The 22,780-nt window shown below is 42.9% G+C and overlaps 1 protein-coding gene and 1 pseudogene across 1 annotated transcript; one reads left to right on the top strand and one right to left on the bottom strand.

Annotated features, from left to right (window-relative positions):
- Window positions 1–444: 444 nt before the first annotated feature.
- LOC127427208 (uncharacterized) lies at window positions 445–2,579 on the top strand (annotated as a pseudogene).
- An 18,685-nt stretch (window positions 2,580–21,264) lies between these two features.
- LOC127426635 (dexamethasone-induced Ras-related protein 1-like) lies at window positions 21,265–22,780 on the bottom strand. The gene is made up of 2 exons (XM_051673564.1): window positions 22,437–22,780; window positions 21,265–22,310 (listed from the first exon to the last, which is right to left on the bottom strand). The coding sequence occupies exons 1-2, from the start codon at window positions 22,705–22,707 to the stop codon at window positions 21,784–21,786; spliced, it is 798 nt and encodes a 265-aa protein (XP_051529524.1). The 5' UTR covers window positions 22,708–22,780; the 3' UTR covers window positions 21,265–21,783.

Genomic DNA, 22,780 nt, shown 5'->3' with positions numbered 1-22,780 from the left:
CACGACCTGGCAATCACTTACACCTTCTTCAAGAAGCAGCTATCACATCTGGTCACGTACAGCAGCGGCGACCGCATGACACAGATTGACTTCTGGCTCCTTCGGCTGTGAGACTTAAAGCTGGTCACCAACACCAAAGTCATTCCATCGGACAATGTAGCTCCACAACACTGGATACTCGTGCTTGACAAGCGCCTCCAAGGCAATGCAGGGCAAGAATGGATTAAGTGGTGGAAACTGGTCGAACATCAAGCCAGCATAGTGGAAGCACTCAGCCAGCTGGAAGTGGGTGCTGCTTCGCCAGTGGCCATGTGGGAATTGATCGCCGTGCACGTCACTGCCTGTGATAGGGACATCCTCAGAACAACAAAGCCCAATGTCTGCTTCATCAACAAGCAAGTCTGGTGGTGAAATGAAGATGTCCAGCGCATCGTCAAGGAGAAGATGGCCACCTTCAAGACATGGAAGAAATCAAGAAGAGAAGAAGAACTGCAGTGGTTTCACGTCCTAAAATCGGCGGCGAAGCGCGCGGTGGCACAGGCTAGAGCCATGTATCTCCAAGACTTAGAAGGCCAACTGGACACCCCTGAGGGGGCTAATGAAATCTACAGGCTAGCAGGACATCGGACATGTCAAGCATGTCAAGGAAAAGAATGGTTGTCTCCTGAAGAACCCGTCCAACATTCTCCGACGATGGAAAGACTACTTCGCCCATGTGTGCAACAAGGAGTACCCACCTTTGTCAATACGAAATGCAGCAGCTATCACTGGCCCCATCCAGCCAATATCCGCTGCTGAAGTCATGGTCTTCATCAGCAAGATGAAGGCGGGCAAGGCAATCGGATTGGGTGATCTCCCAGCGGAAGTGTGGAAGTTCATGGGAATGCGAGGATTGGAGATCCTTGTGACGTTGTTTAATAAGATCATGGATGCTGGCGAAGCCCCGGCAGCTTGGTTCACCAGCCATACCTATTTTGAAGAACAAAGGCGATGTCACCAACTGCTCCAATTATCGACCGATCCGGTTGCTATGCCATACCATGAAGATCTTCGAGTGTGTACTGGACCACCGACTCTGCGCAATTGTCGATGCACAATATCGATGAATTAATGCGGCTTTGTGAGGGGATGTAACACAACAGACGCGAACAAACGCCTTCCTGGACCTATAGAAAGCTTTTGCCCGAGTCCCACATGACCTGATCTGGCACTCCCTCCGCTCACAGGGTGTATTTGAAGCCTACATCCGATGGGTCCAGCTACTCTACCAAGTAGCAACAAGTGTGGTTCGAGACACCATTGGGACATTGCCGCCATTTGACATCAAGGTGGGCGTCCATCAGGTATCGGACCTATCACCACTACTTTTCATCCTATGCATGGATACAATAACAAGCAACATGCAAACTCTGCATCTGTGGACTCTACACCGATGACATTGCGCTGGCAGATGGAACTCGAACAGAAGGGGCGGATCTGGGACGAACGCCTGGCCAGTTTTGGACTTCGCCTAAACATCGCAAAGACAGAATACCTTGAGTGCGGAGACCAAGTGGACAGATCAATCACAATTTGCGGTCAAGATCTCAATAAAGTCACCACTTTCAAGTATCTCGGTTCATGTGTCTTAGTGGATGGCGAATCACTATGATCTTATGATTGGCAATGGTGTTTGAGCACCACCCCTTTAGCCGTGCATTTGGCCTATATAAGTGGGTGCGCAAACACCCTTTCTTCAGAATTTTCTTCCTTCAAGACCAACATCATCTCTTCTTGACTACGACAATCATCTCGTCTTGAACAGCCCTCTCTTCATCATCGACAGACACACTCCAGCAGACGGGACTTCCCTGCAGATGCAGACAGGACGACTCATTGCCTGTACCATTCAGCACATGCAGTGAGAAGACTCACCCCTCCCCTGCAGTGTTCCGGCAAAGATTCTCTCCACCTCGCCGTCGAAGACGATTCTCGGTGAACAGGTTCTTCGCTTCCGACGCTCGCCGCTGAACAATGCAGCACTTCAGCAATACACCCCCACTTCCCGCATTGTTCCGACAGGAGAAATTGTATCCTTTTCATATATACGTGTTAATATGTTGATGTATCACATAAAAGGGCTGCTTGAGTGCAACACTTCTTTTTCAAGATGTCATTCTGCCAAAGTGGCTCTCATAGAGACAGAATGCCCTCACTGCGAGGCCATGAGTCTCCGGATGCTCCGCTCAAGGATCGCCCTCGTTCTGTGGGATGATCCCGCCTCCCGCGCCCTCCCACCCGCTTCTTCTGTGTTAGATCCTGAGGGTTCACACAGGGAGGCATGGTGGGGCTGTGAGGTTGAGTTGGATGAGGTCGAAGAATCCCCTCAATCTCCTGATGTAGCGTCCGCGGCAGTACAATATACGCATGATGAGCTCCGGCCCTCTATCAGAGTGCATGGCCACATTGCCGGTTCTGACGATGGGGATGATGTTGTGTCCCTCACAGCATCAAATATGTGCGAGTGGTCCACAGAGCATGTCGCCGTCCCTTCCCCCAGTGAGGGTGAGGAGGGTGCGCATGCCACTGATAAGAGCTGATTCGCATCCCCTCGTGGGTGGTTGAGGAGCTCGGTTTACAGTGGTCCCCTCCAGTCGAGCCGGAAATATCTCGCCTGGATGAGTGGAACTGCAGTCCGGCCTCCGTCAAAAGACTGCATCTCAAAGGGCAGCACCGTTCTTTCTGGAGATCCGGCTTGTGTGTTAACTCACCTCATTAAGTGTTGGCCTTAGTGTCAGAGGACCGTGGTTTAAAACCAGCCATGCCATGACAGTCATGGATGTAACACAAAATTTCGTGGTTGCCTCAAAATGGTGCTGCGGGTCACAAAAAGTCACCGGTGACTCAGTCTGATGACTCACCGCTCTATTTTAGATCAGCGCCAGGCAGAGAACCCCACCTCCGCTGTTCCGCCAAAGACAGCCGAGTCATCGAATAGTTTCTGTGTTGTGTTCAAATAGAGAATGTTCTCACAAGAAACAGAAACGCATCACATCACATTCATACGCTGCTCATCCTCGCCGGGTATTCCGGGATGATAGACAAGTGTGTTCCTTTGTGTTGTGTTCACATAAACAATTTTATCACACAATAGAGAAAGCGCTAGTTGCATCTGCAGGCACACCGCACATGCTCGTAACGCGCACATTTACACGCTATTCTCCTTGCCGGAGTTCGCTGGGAGATTGCATGTGTGTAGTTTCTGTGTGATGAATTTCTCACACAATGGAGAAAGCACTGGTTGCATCTGCTCGTCCTGCACATGCTCGACACGCATGCATTTACATAATGTTCACTTCCCCTCCTCGCCGGAGTTCGCTGGGAGATTGCATGCGTGTTATTTCTGTGCGAAGATTTTCACATAAATAATCTTCTCACACAATAGAGAAAGTGATTGTTGCGTCTGCTCATGCTGCACCGGCTCGATACACATGCACATTTACACTCTGTTCGCTTCCCCTCCCCGCTGGTGTTTGCCGGGAGGCTTCACGCAGGCTGTTTCTATGTTTTTATGTTCACAAAAATCAGAAATGTGCTAGTTGCAAATATTGAGATGCACACATTCATACGCTGCTCATTCCCTGCTGTAGGTCACTGGGATGATACACAAATTTGTTTCTGTGTGTTGTGTTCACACAACCAATGTTCTCATACAAAAGAGAAAGCGCTTGTTGTGAGAGACGCACACACACATTCACACGCTGTTCATTCCCTGCCAGAGTTTGCTGGGATGATACACCAGTGGCGATTTCTCAGGGCCAGCAAAGCCTTCTCTGCTGGCGTAACATGCCTAATAAATAAATATTCTTTCATCCTTTTATTCTCGTTGACCTTTTGCCTATGTATTTTCAATTACTTTCCACTCCTAATTCATCTGCAAACGAATAGCAAAAAACGAAAAGTTTATCCAATCAGAATTTATTCCTCGATGCTTACAAGCAAAGTGTGACAACTGTTTCACAAATCGCATGCTCGAAGCCATGCTCCATAGCTGAAGCAGCTCATGAGTTTGAGCTCCACCCTGTCAGGCCTTCAGAATTTCCACAGAATACCTTAACACTGCAGTGGATAGGCATCTAAAGTCAGATTGTCAGATTCATCAGCCAGTCAGATTGATTTATTTGTTCTTGGTGTGTGGTCTTTAGGATATGTCCCAGTCCAGGCCTTCTAGCTGGCCTTGAGTAACACAGTCACACTTTAAGTGATGTATGTAATTGTAAAAGATGAGGCGAGAAGCAGTTTTCCTTCTTAAGGTGAGGCTTTATTTTTCCTCTTCACCACACCACTTTCCAGTTTTCCTTTTAAGCACTAAGCTAAATCCTATCACACACTGCTTTCACAAATAAACTTTCACTAACAATCCTTGCTCTAGCTCGGCTCTGTCGTGTCCAGTCTCTCTCCCTCGTCTGAGTGCTGCGTGGCCCTATTTATGCCGCTCTCCCCTTGCTCACTGAAATTAGAGACAGGTGTTAGACATAATTTAGCTCAGGTGTAAGCACCCTTACCGCTTTCTCTCTCTCCGGAGAGATGCTTGACCATGCCCCCGCTGCCACATATCCCCACCGCCCGACTCAGGCCGGGGTGGCATCCGGCCTGCCTACCACTCCCCCCCATTCCTGGAAAGGAAGTCGGCGACAGCCATCTGCGCCCCCGGTCTGTGGACCACCTTGAACTTAAACGGCTGAAGAGCCAGATACCAACGGGTGATTCGGGCATTAGTATCTTTCATGCGGTGGAGCCACTGGAGTGGGGCATGATCCGAGCAGAGGGTGAAGGCCCACCCCAGCAGGTAGTATCGGAGTGTGAGGACCGCCCACTTGATGGCGAGACACTCCTTTTCCACGGTGCTGTACTTAGTTTCCCTTAACGAGAGCTTACGGCTAATGCACAGCACCGGGCGCTCCTCCCCCTCCACCACCTGCGAGAGTACGGCCCCCAGCCCCCTGTCTGAAGCATCTGTCTGTAAAACAAAAGGGAGAGAGAAGTCAGGTGAATGTAAAAGCGGCCCCCCGCAAAGTGCAGCTTTAACTTGCGTGAACGCCCGTTGACACTGCTCCGTCCACTGGACCGGATCTGGAGCTCCCTTTTTAGTGAGATCAGTCAGCGGGCTGGTGACGTCCGAATAATTAGGATCGAACCTTCTATAATAGCCAGCCAGCACCAGGAACTGTCTCACCCCCTTTTTGGTCTTGGGTCTCAGGCAGGTCGCAATCGCCGCTGTCTTGTCAATTTGGGGACGCACCTGCCCGTGGCCCAAGTGGAACCCCAGATACCGTACCTCCACCCGTCCAATCACGCACTTCTTCGGATTCGCTGTGAGTCCCGCTCGGCGCAGCGATCTCAGAACCACCCTCAGATGTTGCATGTGCCGCTGCCAATCATTGCTATAAATAATGATGTCATCTAAATAGGCAGCGGCATAAGCTGAATGCGGTCTGAGGATTCCATGAGACGCTGAAACGTAGCCGGGGCTCCAAACAAACCGAACGGAAGAGTCACAAATTGGTGTAATCCAAACGGTATGGAGAAGGCGGTTTTCTCACAGGAAATTGGTGTCAAAGGGATCTGCCAATAACCCTTCGTCAAATCCAATGTCGAATAAAAACGAGCAGTGCCCAACCGATCGAGCAACTCATCAACGCGAGGCATTGGATATGCATCAAATTTGGACACCGCGTTGACTTTTCTATAATCCACACAGAATCGCACAGACCCGTCGCTCTTAGGCACTAGAACAACAGGGCTGGACCAGTCACTGTGGGATTCTTCTATTACCCCCATATCAAGCATCTCATCCAATTCTTCCCGAACGATTTTCTTCTTGTGTTCGGGTAATCGATAGGGGCGGCTACGTACCACGACCCCCGGCTCGGTCTCGATGTGGTGATGGATGAGGTTTGCTCTAAGATCAAGAACGTACTGAATTTCATTTTTACTGTTTGAAGGTCCTTCCTCCCAGGCCTCTCGCAATACATCAAGCACGCCGCGTGGGCGTCGCCCATACAGCAGCTCGAATGGGGAGAAGCCAGTGGAGGCTTGCGGGACCTCTCGTACTGCAAATAACAGGGGGTCGAGCCATTTATCCCAATTTCTAGAATCATCGAGCACGAACTTACGAATCATGTTTTTGAGGGTTTTATTAAATCGTTCCACCAGGCCATCCGTTTGAGGATGGTATACACTGGTGCGTATGGAATGCATCGAGCTCTCCCTCGTCTGAGTGCTGCATGGCCCTATTTATGCCGCTCTCCCCTTGCTCACTGAAATTAGAGACAGGTGTTAGACATAATTTAGCTCAGGTGTCAGCGCCCTTACTGCTTTCTCTCTCTCCGGAGAGATGCTTGACCATGCCCCCGCTGCCACAGTAATTTGAAAGTGAAAAGTGCGAGATCTTGCTGACAAGTCGGCTGTCACTGCTGTTATTGCCATAAGAGATCCTTATGGATTTAAAAACCTGATATGTTCTGCATGATCATGCGATTGATTAATTAAACAGGAAAGGAGGACTGATTTTCATTTCAAGAAAATTGGTAAGTGCTTTTGCATTGTTATAGCAACATCAGGAGTTTTCTAAGTGTAAATTTGGCTGCTTGAGCATTCAGTGTTGGATCAAGTTTTGAAAAGTAACCGTGTATCCTGATGAAACAAATTATTGCAACCAAAATTTAAATTGCAAATATTATTAGAGCTTTTTCTTGGTATTAGACCTCCTTGGTTCTGGCTTTCGTGCGTGGATGTGTTTTTAAAATGTCAATTGGTATTATTAGTTGACTGCCATGTAATGTATGATAGTCATACAGTGTCTTACTCATTGTGAAACTGTGTTTTCTTAATGACATGAATCGCATTGAAGGCCTAGACTTAAAATGCATGGGCCGTGGCTGTTATACACAAATATGTTTCTGTGTGTGGTGTTCACATAAGAATGCTCTCACATAAAAGAGAAAGCATTCGCTCTATGAGATGCACACACATCACACATTATTCACTCCCCACCAGAGTTTGCTGGGATGTTACATGAAATGATTCCGTGTGATGTGTTAAATACAGAATGGTTCTTACAAAAAAGAGAAAAGCCCTTGTGATGCCTTCACAAGACACACAAACATTCTCATTGCTCTCCCCTTCCTTGCCGGAGTTCGTTGGGACTGGGATATTGCACAGACTGTTGCTTCTGTGTGTTGTGTTTAAATAAAGGATGTTCTCATAATAGAAAAGCGTTCGTTGCACTGGAGGAGGCGCACACACTCAAAGAAGCCCGTCATGCTTATTTTACCCACACACTCTGTGCACAACCGCACCCCAGTGGTGAGCGGCGATCTATCTCCTCTAGCGAGCGAGCCGACTCACCGTTATATCGCTTATGGCGTTCGGTCATCTATGGTCCCAGCTCGAGATGTGCCTATGTTGTGTGTAGGAACTCACAATCTCCTCGCAGAGAATGCAATAGAGATTGTTCCGAACTGGGATGCACACAAAGGCTCTATAGCTGATGTCTTCCATTCCGGAGTGAGACGGCAGGCTTCGGCCAATTTTAGATCTGAGACACTTGAATCACGTGCTTGCAAAGTGCCAATTCAGAACAGTATCTCAGCCCTCGGGCTGATTTGCGTCAATAAATCTAAAGAACGCACGCGTACATTCATGTACGATTTGCACCTCGTCTCAGGCTGTTTTGAGATTCGCATTCAAAGGAACAGCTTATTAATTCAGAGTCCTTTGCTTAGCTCTCCACACTCTCAAAGTGTATTGATGCAGAGCTCGCTCCATTGAAGCTGAGTGGTGTGCACATTTTAAACTGCCTCTATGATGAGCTATTATTAGCTTGATTAGAGATAAAGTAATCAGAGTAATTAGTAATTTGTTGTGGATTACTTATTTTGTATTTACCCAACCCTGGTCATATCTCATTCATAAGGAGTGTCGCAATCGGTCACAAGACACATGAGAGCCAATGAGCATTGTAATGATTCTTGAGGCGGCAAATCAATGTGGGTTGACAGTTACAGTTACGGCGGGCGCTACGGTGGATGGAGACAGAGATTGTTGAATAAAAGGCTTGATTTTGGGTCTATTCCTCACATAAAGCTATCTGAAGATTTAGATTATAGCAAAGGAATAAAATGGATTACTTTTATGATTGATTTATGGTTCTTTTATGATTTGCCATATTCTGAAAATTCTTTTTGTGTCCTATGGTAAATAAAATACAAATTAAATGCTTAATGAATGAATAAACCATTTTTATTCATTTTAACATTTTATTTTTAATTCTTGGTTAAAGTGATATAATCCTTTAAAATGTTGAAAAGGGAAGCAGAAATGCAAGCATGGGAATTTACTTCTTGCCGCTGTCTGGCTGCTCTCACCTTGGACAGCTCCAACATTTTAACAGCATCATGCTGGGTCAGGTCTTCTGGCAAAAGGTGGAAATTACGGATGTGTTTAGCGCAGGCTGAGGTGCACTGTGTGGCGGGCACCCAGCCTTTGGCACCTAGCACTTCAGTTGTCTGGAAATACAAGCTGTCTCTTAGCCTTGAAGGCTTTGCATTTCCAAGGTAGCGAATCACCATCTAGCTTACATAAATGCAGTGCCCCGCTGGGGTGAATGTCATTCTGTAAGCTACAACTCTGTCTATGAGATGCCTCTATGCGCTGTGGCGTGTATTTATAAATTGGTGCTTTTCACGGGGTGAAGACTCAGTGAACTGTTCCATAGCTGAGATCCTTGCATTCCTCCAAGTGTGGCTGGATGTGGATCACACCACATCAATGCTTAGGTAGCAACTATGTCAGCATACCACTCCCCCGGAGGCTGACTCCTCCATGGGCAGACATGTCCTATTTTTCAGTTCCTCAAGGGAGCAAGGCACCTAAACTCACTACAGTCCCAGCTTGGTATTTAAACCTGGTGCTGAAGGTGCTCATGAGCCCCAAATTTGAACCATTGCAATTTGTTGAGTTGCATGTGCTTTCTCTAAGACCTCACTTCTATTGGCTCTGGCCTCAGTTAAATGGGTGGGTGATATGCAGGCATTGTTTGTTGACAGTTCATGTCTAGAATTCGGAGCAGGGCTTTCAAAAGCCACCGTCAAGCCCAAAAAAGGCTATATGCCTTAGGTGTTTTTCCACGGCCTTTGGGGCCTAGCTAGTCCACCTATAAGCCTTCGCTTCCTCACCATCTTATTCAGATGAGGAGCACTTAACACATTTATTATGCCCCATGCGGGCATTACACACGTATGTGGAGTGCACCCGCCAGTTTGGACTGTCAGATCAGCTCTTCATTTTTAATGGAGGACGCACAACAAGCATGTCTGTCTCCAAGCAAAGAATCTCTCACTGGATCATTGATGCGATCACCCTCACTTATGAATCACAGGACGTGAGATGCCCTATTGGTGTGAAAGTGCATTCATCCAGAGGCATAGCATCTTCATGGGCATGGACAAACGGTGTATCCCTACAGGATATATGCCTTGCAGCAGGTTGGCCTTCGCCAAACACGTTCGCAAGGTTTTATAACCTAGGCGTGGCATCCATCTCTCCGCGAGTCCTCTCTGTCTAGAGAGTTTGCTATTCCAACACCAGCAGGTGAGCACGAGCTCCTTATTACGGGCAGGCTACCTGTTATAATTTGAATACAGCTGCCTGTGTAGGCTGCAATCCAGTTTACTCCCACTAGAAGTCACAAGCACTTTCAATAAGAATAAACCTATATATATATATATATATATATAACAGAAAATGAAACTGTAATATCTATAATGTCTTAGAGTCATCATTATGTAGTTTGATAAAATACGATTGAGAATTGTGTTTAAAAATAAGTAATTCAATAATAATTGTATTTAGAAACCCAGTGAGCAAGCCGAAGGCGACTGTGGCAAGGAACACAAAACTCCATAAGATGTTGGTTAATGGAGAAAAATAACCTTGGGAGAAACCAGGCTCACTGTGGGGCCAGTTCCCCTCTGGCTGGTCTTTCTAGTTGGAAGCACTACAACTACACATTATAAGATGTTTTACCCTGTGAATTTCATTTATTTATTTTTTTAAATGTACAGTAATTTCAAATCAGATGATTGCAACATGCTCCAAAAAAGTTGGGACAGTCGAGTGTTTACCATTGTGAAACATCACCATTTCTTCAGTGGTGCACTTATTAAGCATTTGGGCACTGAAGACATAAGTCTGTTAAGTGGAATTTTCCCCATTCATCCATTATGTAGGTATTTAGCTGCACAATTGTACGGGGTCTTCGTTGCCGTATGGTGTGCTTCATAATGCGCCACACATTCTCAACTGGAGACAGGTCAGGACTGCAGGCAGGCCAATCTAGCACCCACACTCTCTGCTTACACAGCCATACACTTGTAATTTGGGCAGTATGTGGTTTGAAGTTGTCCTGCTGGAAAATGCAGGGACATCCCTGGAAAAGATATCACTGGATTGACGATATGTTGCTCTAAAATTTTTACATATCTGTCTGCATTCATTGTTTTCTCACAGATGTGTGAGTTACCCATGCCATGGGCACTGACACACCCCTGGCCTATACAGACACTGGCTTTTGGACCTGATACTAATAACAGCTTGGATGGTCCTTTTCCTCTTTGGCCCAGATAACACGATGGCTGTGTTTTTCAAAAATGTTTTGAATTGTGGACTGTTTACTTTCCATCTAAGATGAGACCGAGCCCAGAGAAGTCGGCAGTGCTTCTGGACAGTGTTGATGTAGGGCTTCTGCTTTGCATAGTAAAGTCTTAACTTGCATCTGTGGATGCAGCGGCGAGTGGTGTTGACTAACAAAGGTTTACTAAAGATATCCCAAGCCCATGTTCATGATATCCAATACAGATGAATGCCGTTTTTTAAGACAGTGATGTCTGAAGGATCAGAGATCACATGCATTCAGAAATGGTTTTCGTCTTGCCCTGTAAGCACCAAGATTTGACCAGATTCCTTGAATCTTTTAACTATATTGTGCACTGTAGAGGGTGAAATGCCCCAAATCCTTCCAGTTTGTCTTTGGGGAACATTGATCACAAAGTGCTGGATTATTTGCTTAAGCATCTGTTAGCAAATTGACAAGTCTTGAACGATCCTTGCTCTTGAAAGACTAGGCTACTATGACACAATTGCCTCTCCTGTTTAACATCATCTGTTTCACATCACCTTGTTATTTCAACTCTTCAAATTATTATTAGTCTTTAATTGCCCCTTTCAACATTTTTGGAGCATGATGCAATCACCTGATTTGAAATTACAGTACATTTTCAAAAAACATCTATGAAATTCACAAGGTAAATCAAATCAAATCAAATCACTTTTATTGTCACACAACCATATACACAAGTGCAATAGTGTGTGAAATTCTTGGGTGCAGTTCCGAGCAACATAGCAGTCATGACAGTGATGAGACATATACCAATTTACAATAAACATCAGATTTACAAACACAATTTACTTATCTAATATACACATAATTACTCACAACACAATATACAAATAATAATATACAATGTATAGTATACAATACACACAATATAGAATACACCTACACACAATATAGAATACACAATATACAATAAAAATAGTATATATAGTATATATAAAACATACAGTAGGTTGTATTGTACTGTATTGACATTCAGGCTGTTGGTTGATAGTCAGTTTCCAGTGTGTTGTTAAGAGAGAATATGAATAAAACATAATATAATGTGTAGTTGTAGTGCTTTCACTATAGCAAAGGATGAATATAATTTACAAATCCCTCCTTTTTGTTTTATTAGAATTTTTCATACTGCCCCAACTTTTTTTGGAATTGGGGTTGAATATATATCTATATCTATATCTATCTATCTATCATATATATATATATATATATATATATATATATATATATATATATATATATATATATATCATACTGTATTCCATGTAGTATCTGTTAACGAGAGGCCATGAATTAAACCTCATGCATAATAATTATTAAAGAAAATAGCAATGTTTTGTTCAAAATAGTTTTAGATGGAATATAGCATGTCACACCACAGGACATGTCAACGTTCCAAAAGCATTTCATGGCAACTCATTTATGCAACAAGTTAAGGCCTTTATGTAATAAAATTATATTTTATTAAAATAAAACCATGTTTTTTATTTATTTATTTATTTTTTTACATTTAATCACAAATTGAGAAGTGTTTTTATAAACAGTATGATTAAATGCACAACCATTTTCAATTAATAAATGTTTGTTTGCGTATGGCTTAATTAAAGCATGGACAATTCTTGCTTTAATACTAACTTACATTATAAAATAAAGAAAATCATGTTTGTCATCTTTAATGAGCAAACATCATAAAATGAAAAGGAGATAACAAACGAGATATGCAAACAGAATTTATGTAATACTACAGCTTATCAGACTGCCAAGACCTATGCAGCCTCCCTGATTTTCTCTCTCGCAACACATATTTCAAAATATTTTGGTGTGCAATCTGTTGTCCAACAGTTGCATTAGATGCTGCATTGAGGAGAGGGAGAATTCCAATAAGAGGGGGATGATATTACTGTAATAGTTGCAGAGGTGGTAAAATAATGCCAGGCATATATTACACTAAAGGGGGAAAAATACAAACAGAATGATAGGAGGGTGAAAATAAATACATAAATCAACTCGCTGGCATCTACAGTATGTCACCGTGAGAAACACTTTCACTTTTCATCAGAACATTAATAATCTGGTATATTGAAATCCTACAGTTCCCTCTACTCACAGGTATTGGTACTAGAGTCACATGCTGATCGATAGGTAGGCACAACATTATGAATGCTTGTATAATCGGCTGTACACATGCTTAAACAGCAACAGCATCCATCTAAGATGTCAAAACAGGTGACAATTCAAATGAAAATTTTGTTCTAAGGAATCCATACAAGATCACTGTAATACCATCATCTTATAGTTGTGAAAGAGAATTAAGATCACTCCCTCCAATACAATGACAAACATACAGTCACAGCTAAGTGTAAGTAAACAAAGGACAATGTGCAAAAAACTTCTTAATAGCCTACATATCTGGGACACAGATTATGAAAATCAATATTACAGGAATTCCAAATGCACACCTCAAAAGAAATGTAAGTGATTATCACAGTAAATTACCTAATTTTTCAGTGTGTCCTTGAAGTCAGTTGCACACAAAAAATAAACATGTTCAGAACAGAGGGGAAAAGGGTGATGATGGGTTAGTTGAGGTCATAAAAAATATGTTTAAGCCAATGTAATCTTTATTCAATTATCTGTAAAATGTCAGAAGGCTCTTTATGTTCTCTTAAGAGTCTCCTCAACAGATCAGCTAGACACAAAATAAGACAATAAATATTATAACAACAACTAAATTATTAAGATGATCAAATAATGAGTGATGACTGTTTCTTTCCAGTCCTAGTTACTTTGTTAGGACAAACAAATGGAGGCCCATTAGAGTTTCTTTACTTAATCTCACTTTTGATCCTTTGCTTTTTCTTACAATCATTTTACTGCATATTTTGAACTAGACTGATTACATAATATTCATAATTTATTCATTTTGGCAACTACCTGAGCGATTTCTTGAATTCTCATTTCTCAAACTGTGCTGTGCATTTCAGCATTGAGTTGCTGGATGGAGGGGAGAGGTCAATAATTTTCAAGAAATAAACCTTTAGAACAGAATATTATTAATGATAAGAGCATGAAAGAATAATATGCTTAGTCATTAGAGGTTTGACAGACAGACAAAAAACAGATAAATAGAAAAGAAAGACAGAAGGATGGATGGATGGACATACAGATAATAATAATAATACAAATAATGCACCCGATTTGGCAATGCAGTCACGACGCACAGTGGTTACCACACCTTAATACATCGTTCAGGGTTTTCTCTCAAGACATTTTCTGGTTTTTGTCCCTAAAACACTCTTATGAGAGGGACTACTTTCTTTTGCCACAGATTCAGCATCCTGCTTTAATACAGTCTGAGCCTTCGTTGCTAGTTCAAAAACTTCACGTTAGAACTAGCAACGTAGGATTGTGAGGCTTGCACTGCTTTACTGGAGGACTTACTGGAGTAATAAGGTAGTGCGTTTGTGCATGTGAGTGTGAGAAAATGAGATATCTCGCTTCTGAGATTACAATTTTTGTTGCAGCTCTCGTCAGAAGTAACATCATTCAAAAACGCCAAGGTGTGTCACGATATTTCCGTTATAAACCTTAATTTTTTTTCATCCCCACTGAGATGCAGGAGTGTGCTGACATGACGTTTTTCTCTCACGAGTATGTTTAGGCCTTAAGTGTGTGTTTTACATGTATAATGTGTGTCCACGAGTGTGGGAATGTGTGTGTGAGAGGGGGAGCGCGAGGGTTTTTCCACACAGATATTTCAGATAATATAGAAACTGTTGTATTGATCAAGTGTATGTAGCTTTGATACAGCTCAAGCCTTTGTTGCTGATTCGAAAAAGTCACGTTAGAACTAGCAACGGAGGATGCGCTGCTTTTTGGCATAGGAGTAAAAAGGTTGTGTGTGTGTGCGCGTGCGTGTACGTGTGTGTGTGTGTGTGTGTGTGTGTGTGTGTGCGTATGTGCAGCTCAGCTTTGTTTGGTTTTCAATGGGGTTCAGGTCTGGAGATTGGGCTGGCCATGACAGGGTCTTGGAAATTTGGTGGAGGATCGTTTAGAATCTGGGGGTGCTTCAGCAAGGCTGGAATCTCCTTTGTGAAGGACGCATGGATCAAGCCACATATAAGGTTATCCTGGAAGAAAACTTGCTTCCTTCTGCTCTGACAATATTCCCCAACTCTGAGGATTGGGTTTTTTCAGCAGGACAGTGCTCCATGCCACACAGCCAGGTCAATCAAGGTGTGGATGGAGGACCATTGGATCAAGACCATGTCATGGCCAGCCAAATCATCAGACCTGAACCCCATTGAAAATCATCCCGCTTACTTGCGTAACCTCCATTCCCTGATGGAGGGTACGAGACGTTTTGTCGATGTAGAGACACTAGGGGTCACTCTTGGGAGCCCGAGACACCTCTGGTCTTTGATAAAAGGCCAATGAAAATTGGCGAGTGGTATTTGCATACCACTCCCCTGGACATACGGGTATAAAAGGAGCTGGTATGCAACCACTCATTCAGATTTTCTCTTCGGAGCCGAACGGTCGATGTTTACTGAGCTGACTGTTCATTCACCTCTGCTGGATCTGACGGCGCATTTCAGTGGCTTCTCCCTCCTCTGCACTGGGGCAATGCAGAGAACGCCACTGGGTGCTTCGGCAGAAATAAGAGAGTATATTATTCTAAAAGAGTATATTTCTCTAAAAGAGCGGCACACACGGAACGTCTTTTTAAAGACACATCTTTTTAAAGATGCCTTTCCGTTTGTGTGTTATTCCTGGTTGCGTTTGTTATCTCTCAACTTCTGACGGCCACGATCGCTGTCTTTCGTGTCTGGGCACGACCCACGCGGAGACAGTGTTCATGGATGGATCATGTACTCATTGCAAGAACATGACCATGGCATCGTTGCGGTCACGGCTTGCTTTCGTAAGAGAGCAAGCCACCCCAGCGGCTCCCCACCTCGGTCCTTCTACCTACAGGTATGAAGCCAGCGCGGCTATCACTGGGGGCGATTTGGGGACCCCAATGGGACCACCTCCGCTGGGTATCCCCCCACGGACCTCCCATTCCCCAGCATGCTCGTCTGCCCCGATCGGGCTTCCGGATGAGTCCGCTGGCTTCCGGATGAGTCCGCCGGCTCATCTCATGGCGAGTTCGACCTCTTGTTCGGAGCCCACAAAGCTGATGAGCTCTCGAGTGCAGCATCGGAGAGTGGACTCGTCCAGTCGGACGCGGAAGCCTCAGCTGGGCTCCCCCCCTCGGGTATGGTCGCCCAGTCACAGGCTGTCGCGGAAATGATGGACATGCTTTCCCGGGCAGCCGCGAACGTCGGGCTAGAGTGGAACCCTCCACTCTCCCCTGAACCCTCGTGGCTCGATGATTGGTTCCTGGGCTCGTGGTGCCGCTCAAATCAGCCACGCCCCGCTCCAGTTCCTTTCTTCCCGGAAGTGCACGAGGAGCTGACAAGGTCGTGGGAGGCACCTTTTACTGCCCGGTCCCGATCTTTCAGCTCCCCCACCCTCACTACCCTCGATGGTGGGGCGGCCAGGGGCTATTCAGCGATTCCCCCGGTGGATAAGGCACTTGCGGTGCACCTATGCCCGCAGAGTGCCGCCACCTGGCGCAGGCGCCCAAAGCTCCCATCCACGGCCTGTAGGTTTACGTCGTCACTGATGGCCAAAGCCTACAGTGCCGCTGGACAAGCCACATCCACCCTGAATGCCATGGCTCTCCTGCAAGTCCACCAAGCCATGGCGTTAAGGAACTGCACTAGGCTTAGCCTCAGATTTGATGCAGAAGCTGCGCTTGGCGATACAGATCAGAGGTGTCTCGGCTCCCAAGAGTGACCCCTAGTGTCACTACATAGACACAACGTCAAGTGAGTGACAGATAGGGAACTCTGGAATGTGATCAAGAGGAAGATGGATTGCCACAAGCCATCAAACAAAGCCGAGCTGCTTGAATTTTTGTGCCAGGAGTGGCATAAAGTCACCCAACAGCAATGTGAAAGACTGGTAGAGAGTGTGCCAAGACGCATGAAAGTTGTGATTGAAAATCAGGGTTATTCCACTAAATAATGATTTCTGAACTCTTCCTAAGTTAAAACATTAGTATTGTGTTGTTTAAAAATGAATATGAACTTGTTTTCTTTGCATTATTCGAGGCCTAAAAACACTGCAACTTTTTTGTTATTTTGACCAGTTGTCATTTTCTGCAAATAAATGATCTAAATGACAATATTTGGGAATTTGGAATTTGGGAGAAATGTTTATATGTATACAAATGTTCATTTTACACAAACACATAACTATAAATAATAAATCCAGAGAAACTGATAATTTTGCAGCAGTCCCTTAATTTTTCCAGAGCTGTATATATATAAACGTCCCTTTTCCAGGACACTGTATTTTTAAAGATAATTTTGTAAAAATCCAAAGAAATTTACAGATCTTTATTGTAAAGGGTTTAAACAATGTTTTCCATGCTTGTTCAATTTACCATAAACAATTAATGAACATGCACCTTTGGAACAGTCATTAAGACACTAACAGCTTACAGATGGTAGGCAATTAAGGTCACAGTTATAAAAACTTAGGACACTAAAGAGACCTTTCTACTGACTCTGAAAAACACCAAAAGAAAGATGCCCAGGGTCCCTGCTCATCTGTGTGAATGTGCCTTTGTCATGCTGCATGGAGGTATGAGGACTGCAGATGTGGCCAGGGCAATAAATTGCAATGTCCGTACTGTGAGACACCTAAGACAGCGCTACAGTGGCAGACCACATGTAACAACACCTGCACAGGATCGGTACATCCGAATATCACACCTGCGGGACAGGTACAGGATGGCAACAACAACTGCCCGAGTTACACCAGGAACACACAATTCCTCCATCAGTGCTCAGGCTGTCCGCAATAGGCTAAGAGAGGCTGGACTGAGGGCTTGTAGGCCTGTTGTAAGGCAGGTCCTTACCAGACATCACCAGCAACAACTTCGCCTATGGGCACAAACCCACCTTTGGTGGACCAGACAGGACTGGCAAAAAGTGCTCTTCACTGACAAGTTGCGGTTTTGTCTCACCAGGGGTGATGGTCGGACTCGCATTTATTGTCGAAGGAATGAGTGTTACACCGAGGCCTGTACTCTGGAGCGGGATCGATTTGGATGTGCAGGGTCCGTCATGGTCTGGGGTGGTGTGTCACAGTATCATTGGACTGAGCTTGTTGTCACTGCAGGCAATCACAATGCTGTGCGTTACAGGGAAGACATCCTCCTCCCTCATGTGGTACCCATCCTGCAGGCTCATCCTGACATGACCCTCCAGCATGACAATGCAACCAGCCATACTTCTTGTTCTGTGCATGATTTCCTGCAAGACAGGAATGTCAGTGTTCTGCCACGGCCAGCGCAGAGCCCGGTTCTCAATCCCATTGAGCACGTCTGGGACCTGTTGGATCAGAGGGTGAGGGCTAGGGCCATTCCCCCCAGAAATGTCCGGGAACTTGCAAGTGCCTTGGTGGAAGAGGGGGGTAACATCTAACAGCAAGAACTGCCAAATCTGGTGCAGTCCATGAGGAGGAGGTGCACTGCAGTACTTAATGCAGCTGGTGGCCACACCAGATACTGACTGTTACTTTTGATTTTGACCCCCTCTTTGTTCAGGGACACATTATTCCATTTCTGTTAGTCACATGTCTGTGAAACTTGTTCAGTTTATGTCTTAGTTGTTGAATCTTTTTTGTTCATACAAATATTTAAACATGTTAAGTTTGCTGAAAATAAAAGCAGTTGAAAATGAGAGGACGTTTCTATATATATATATATATATATATATATATATATATGTGTGTGTGTGTGTGTGTGTGTGTGTGTGTGTGTGTGTGTGTGTGTGTATGTATATATATATATATATATATATATACATCCCCCCACAGGGTTGGGAGAGTTATTTTTTAAATGTATTCCACTACAGATTACAGAATACATGCTGTAAAACGTTATTTGTAACGTATTCCATTAGATTACTCAAGGTCAATAATCTTTATTGGTTTATTGTCATTTATATCTCAAGGTCTAAATACTTTGGATTACTTCTTCAGCACTGGTAGATTTTTTCACTTGTTTTGACTATAAAAACTCTGCCAGTACAGTAAGACAAAATACACATGTAAAAAATACATTCACTGGAAAACCTAAATATCTTATGCTGTGTTATTTCTAAAACAAGATAAATCCAACTGATCTTGTTTTAAGGATTTTTAGATATTTTTACAAGAAAATAATACAAAAAATATTATCAAGAATACTATTTTTGCCCTAACATTAAAGGTCTTACTAGAAAAAAATAAATTATGATCCAACCTGAATTTTCTTGATAAAAAAATATGATCGTGCTTGGTAACGTGCATGTAAAATGGATAGAAATGGCATTTTATCTTAGCGTAAAACTGACAATTTATACAAGGTTTATTTCTATTTCTTCTGCTCCAAACTTACTTCAGACTTAATTCTCTGTCTGCTCGTATGAATGTAACACATCATAAGAAAGTGTTTCACCGCTGTTCAGATGCACTTTGGATCACATTATTTATATGTATAAATGTTTTCCATCTGAAAGGACTAAATATTAAATGAAACAAATAAATATGCAAAATAATCACTTCAATAATCAAAATACTTTTTGAATGTAACTGTATTCAAATTACCAATGATTTAAATTGTAACTGTGGTGGAATACAGTTACTTATATTTAGTATTTTAAATACATATTCCTGTTACATGTATTCTGTTACTCCCCAACCCTGTATATATATACTGTACATACATATATGTGTGTGTGTGTGTATATATATATATATATATATATATATATATATATATATATATATATATATATATATATATACTATATATATAAGTCAAGTTTAATGTGTTTTGTTCATGTATTGTGTTTCATGTCATGTGATTTCCTGTTTTATTTTATGTGTTTCCTGGTCATGTATATATATATATATATATATATATATATATATATATATATATATATATACACACACACACACACACACACACATCACACTTTATTTCACACATTTCCTGGTCATGTGTATATATACACATCTATATATATATATATATGTGTATATACCTGTGTACATGTATATATATATATATATATCCTGTTTCCCTCTATGTTCATGTGTCTTGTTTTCATTGGTTCATTGTTTGAGTTCCTCATTATCAGTCTTGTCTTTTCATTGGTTTTAGCTTATTAGTCTTGTTATCTTGTTTATAGTTCTGTCTGTTCATTGGTTGTCTTGTTACCATTGTCCATGTATTTATACCCTCATGTTTGCCATGGTCCTTTGTCAGGTATTGTTAATGTATCGTTGGTTGTCAAGTCAAGTCAAGTCAAGTCAAGTCCATGTTTATGTTCATGTTCACGGTTTTTGGTTTTCACGTTTATGAATAAACTGCACTTGGGTCCTTCACATCATCATCGTCTTCATCTGCCTGTCATTGCCAGCACACGCTGCTACTATATATATATATATATATATATATATATATATACACACACACACACACACACACACACACACACACACACACACACACATATATATATATACACATATTAACACAGAATGGCTACCCACATGTCATGACTTTGATTTGGTGGACACATAATTGCAAATATTAATCATATTTTAAAACAATTTTATTGTTTATTTTAAAGTTATAATAATAAAAGGTTATTCTGTAACATGTCAGCTTTTTTAATGAAATAAATCTTTTAATGAAACTGTTTGTTTTCTCTCTCTGGGGATAGTTACACCACTAGACAATTTTTACTGTAAGCACCAGAAAAAAATATCAAAATGACTTTAAACATAGTAATTGAAAACATGTTCACCATGGAAGAAGTGCATTAAAGTAATTTTTTGTGGGAATCGCATTTTAATGTATTTTTAATAATGTAATAGATATGGACAAAAAAAAATTGCGTCATGTCATTGACCCATATTGTTATGTGCTCATGTGACTTGAAACAATCTTAGGGGCATTACTCCAAGCTGCTTTAGATAAATCAAATGACAATCCATTTTTGGTTAGTCAGTTGTGTACATCATAAAAGACAGTTGGACATTCTAGAAAAGATAAGTTCAGATAATTGTGCCATTTAAAATGATGAATTTTCATTTGTTCTACTTAAGATGAGGCCTGTGATACACACAAACAAAATATGTTAGCCTGTTTGAAAGATTTACGCATTTCAATTTCATAAATAAATGCAATTAAATTGATTTGTTCAATGTTTAATGAAATTACATGAATAAAACTTCAAGTATTTTATTAAAGATTAGGCCATACTCAGATATGGAAATCGTGTGATGCGTTTTTGTAGTGTACCGTCAGTAGACTAATTACTATTGTGAGGTGTGAAGGCTAATGTTGAAGTGCCTTGCACGAGCACTTTTGTTATACTGCCGTGACATGCAGATCTGCCTCTGAAAAATAACAAGAGGAAACGTTGATATTCTTGACAATTTTTTTATTTTATTTTATTTGTCTGTTTTCTATGAGTTCAACAGTGACAGGAGAATAAATATACATTCACAATAGAAAAATTGTTCAAATTGCAAGAAAACATTCAAGTTCGATTCTTTAAAATCGAAACAAATAAATGTAAACAAGTGACATTGCAACTCAGCTCCACTTTCGACATCTCCTTTCGGCACTCAAAAAAGGCAAGTGTTTTAACAAAGCACATTTTGTAATCATGGAGTTAAAAAGAGCCTCACAATAATTTTAAGCCACGTCACGGAGCGCTCTGACCGAACAGAACAAAGTCAATATTCTGTACAGAGGATCTCGCGAGCAGAACATGCGCTTCCACGTTGCGAGGTGAGAGCTCAAGCCGGTGACTTTGACCTTCGACGCGGAGTCACCGCACGGCAACGGCAATGGCAATAGGTACAATAACCGTGCGCACCTCTGTCAAGACTGCAGCCCAACGGCTTCATCTCATTGTGACCACACCAGTAGTTTCAGCAGGTCGGATTTAGCTAATGATGCATCTTTCTTTGTCCTTTGCCTGACCGCCTCCTATCGCCTTCTCTTTGATGTACATCAAGTCACTGTGCACGCTGGGGCGGCGCGCAAAAGGCGCAACGATGCCATACGCGTCGCCGTCCTTCACCTTCTTGTTTTTGAGAGACTTTTTGTGAAGAATGTCACAGTACTGCACGGAAACTTTGCGGTGCAGGTCCGGGCTCATCTCGTTGGGTAGTTTGGCTAAGGTGAAGAGTCTTTGAAACATCAGGTCGACGTTAGTGTTCCTCTTGGCGGAGATCTCGAAGTACGCGCACTGCTCGTCTCCAGCGATCAGCTGCTCGATCTCCTCGCGCTGAACTTCGCGGTAGAACTCGCGGTCGCCCTTGTTTCCGCAGATGACCAGCGGGACGTCCACGTTCTCCTTGGTCTTGTTTTTAAGACAGGACTTGGTCTCGAAGATCTGCTGTTTCAGCCGTTGCACCTCGTTAAAGGACTCGCGGTTGTCCAAACTGAAGACCAGGATGAAAACATCACCTGTAGTCAAAAGAGGAAAAAGAACGTTAATTATCTGCACGTTTCATATATGATGTATACAGCCTGTAATGACATCGATAAGTCATGCATATATAGATGAATAGTTTCATACTGAAGGCTATTTACCTGTCAGAATGGACAGTCTCCTCATAGCTGGGAACGGATGATTCCCCGAAGTATCCAAAATGTCCAGCTGATACACATCTCCTTTGATGCTGTAGAGTTTCCTGTGAAAGTCCTCTATCGTCGGCGTGTACTGCTCCTCAAAACGTCCATTCAGAAAGCGGGACACTATAGCGGTTTTGCCAACTTTGGTGGATCCCAGAATGACCATCCTGTAACAGTTTTTCGCGGGGATGTCGAACTCATTCTCCGAGGGAATCATTTTCTTAATCATGGTTTTTGCGCTTCTGAGCCGGACAGTTCCGCAGGGGAATAAGGGCTAGCTTGTTGCTTCTGAGTTTGTGATG

This window comes from Myxocyprinus asiaticus, chromosome 36 (genome assembly GCF_019703515.2).
Source record: "Myxocyprinus asiaticus isolate MX2 ecotype Aquarium Trade chromosome 36, UBuf_Myxa_2, whole genome shotgun sequence".
NCBI classification, from domain to species: domain Eukaryota; kingdom Metazoa; phylum Chordata; class Actinopteri; order Cypriniformes; family Catostomidae; genus Myxocyprinus; species Myxocyprinus asiaticus.
Note: the sequence above shows the minus strand (reverse complement) of the source record. Positions and strands in the feature narration are given on the sequence as shown.

Coding starts and splice junctions, on each gene's coding strand:
- LOC127426635 (XM_051673564.1), bottom strand. CDS start 22,707: ATGATTAAGAAAATGATTCCCTCGGAGAATGAGTTCGACATCCCCGCG. Junction 22,311..22,436: donor GAGACTGTCCATTCTGACAG/GTAAATAGCCTT, acceptor TTTTGACTACAG/GTGATGTTTTCATCCTGGTC.